The sequence below is a fragment of the Meles meles genome, chromosome 7 (assembly GCF_922984935.1).
Source record: "Meles meles chromosome 7, mMelMel3.1 paternal haplotype, whole genome shotgun sequence".
Taxonomy (NCBI): Eukaryota; Metazoa; Chordata; class Mammalia; order Carnivora; family Mustelidae; genus Meles; species Meles meles.
In genome coordinates, this window is record NC_060072.1 from 99923846 (window position 1) to 99926151 (window position 2306).

At 35.0% G+C, this 2306-nt stretch overlaps 1 protein-coding gene across 1 annotated transcript; it reads left to right on the forward strand.

Annotated features, from left to right (window-relative positions):
• The first annotated feature begins 1257 nt into the window (after positions 1 to 1257).
• Positions 1258 to 1790, forward strand: LOC123947014 (60S ribosomal protein L10-like). Its single transcript, XM_046012951.1, has one exon. It carries the CDS (start codon positions 1258 to 1260, stop codon positions 1747 to 1749), a length of 492 nt encoding a protein of 163 aa, XP_045868907.1. The 3' UTR covers positions 1750 to 1790.
• Positions 1791 to 2306: the final 516 nt, after the last annotated feature.

Consider the following 2306-nt stretch of genomic DNA (forward strand, 5'->3'; position numbering starts at 1 on the left):
ATTTATTAAGTAGATGAATTTAAATAAATTGCAATTTCTATAATCTTACATATAAAGAAGTAAAATATCTGGATAGTCCTATAAACAATAAAGGAATTGAATATATAATATTATTTTTCAATTTCACTAAGTAAGATTTAGGTCCAGAAGACTTCATTAATGAATTCTACAAGCATGAATGGAAAAATCAAAGAGATACTAGCCAGCACAATAAGGAAGAAAAGTTAACAAAAATATAAATACTGTAAATGAAGAAGTAAAATTTCATTCTAACCAAAATTTGTTATTTTTTTTTAATCTAGAATACCTAAATGAATATAGGATTAAATAAAAGATTTTAGAAGCTTCGTAGATGCAGGTCTAAAATATGAAAATAAACTGACCAGAAACAAAAAGCTAATATAGAATAGTTATTATAATTACTCAAAATAACAAATATTTAGAAATAGATTGCATATAAATTATTAGTAGGTCTATGAAACAAAATATAAAATAGTGTTAAGAGTAAACTGAAATAAATGGAGTTATATATCCTGCCTATTGGGGGAATATATATATATAAAATTTATTTAAAGGACTTATCCGATTGTGAGGTCCGGCAAGTACAAAATCCACAGAGAGGTTGGCAGAGTGGAAAATCATGCAGTAGTTTCTGTTACAGCATTGAAGCAGGATTTGTTCATCACTGGGAAAGTTCAGTTTTTGCTTTTAAGCCCTTTGACTGATTGGATGAGGCCCACCAACATCATTAAGGGTAGTCTGCTTTATTTAAAGTCAACTGATTCATAAATCTTAACCACATCTGCAAGGTATCTTTGCAGCAACCTCTAGATTATTGTTTGATGAAATTTATGGGACTATAATATAACCAAATTGACACTTAAAAGTAATCATCAGGGTAGAGCAATTGATAAATTTGCTGTTATCTTTCCCATTTACCAATGAGAAAGCAGAATCATTGATTTTATACCAGATCCCCAGTTTCACTAAACTTACTTGTAGCTGAGCTAAGATTTTCATTCAGGTCTAGTAGGCTCTGAAATTTGAAATTTTAACTAGTATATTATAAAATCAAGAACATGGAAATATTTTTTAAACTACTTTGGGAACAAAATGATATTTCTCTGGTTTCCATTTGTCTCTGTTTTCTCACATGTGTGGGGGGTTGAGTAATAAATACAGTCAGAATGGAGAACTAACTCTTTTGGTCATAGAGGAGGTAGAGGAAATGATTCTGGACAAGAATGTAGAGGTGACATGGTGTCTGATGAATACGAGCAGCTCTCCTCTGAAGCCCTGGAGGCCGCCCGTATTTGTGCCAACAAATACATGGTGAAAAGCTGTGGCAAAGATGGTTTTCACATCCGAGTGCGGCTCCATCCCTTCCATGTCATGCGCATTAACAAGATGTTGTCCTGTGCTGGAGCGGACAGGCTGCAGACAGGTATGCGGGGTGCCTTTGGAAAGCCCCAGGGCACAGTAGCCAGAGTGCACATTGGCCAAGTCATCATGTCCATCCGTACCAAGCTGCAGAACAAGGAGCATGTGATTGAGACGCTGCGCAGGGCCAAGTTCAAGTTCCCTGGCCGCCAGAAGATCCACGTCTCCAAGAAGTGGGGCTTTACTAAGTTCAATGCGGATGAATTCAAAGACATGGTGGCTGAAAAGCGGCTTATCCCAGATGGCTGTGGGGTCAAATACATCCCTAACCTTGGTCCCTTGGACAAATGGAGGGCTCTGCACTCATGAGAACCTTGGCACTACCCCTTCCCATCATACTCATGCCCACCAATAAATCCAACTTCCTGTCCAAAAAAAAAAAAAAAAAATGTAGAGGTGATCCTGTCAACATTCCATATTCAATATCCTGTATTTCCTTTGGTAATTGAAATAACTGGTTTAGTGCTATTAACATTTTTTTTCTTTAGAGTATGAAATATAAATATTTGATCTGAATTTTCTTTGATGAAAGCTTAATGTTTAGGGCCGATTGCATGTTAAGCTACTAAATGTCAAGTCATTTGGAGACATAATGAGATGACAAAAAAGGTATTTTACTTTATTGATAAAAAAGGTTGAAGAGCACATTTTTCATACTCTTTTTCACAAAGTAAACAGCTCCTTCTGACTCATTTCAGCTTTTTCAAATAAAATATTGCATTATCATATTGTAGGTAGTAAGGTCAATTAGTACATGCTTCTGCAAAGTGCTCTGTTCTTAGCATCAAAGGAGATACTAGTAAAAGGTTGTTCTTGTCAACTTCATTCATATTCAAGTTGTCTAAATTATAAACATTCTGTCTTAA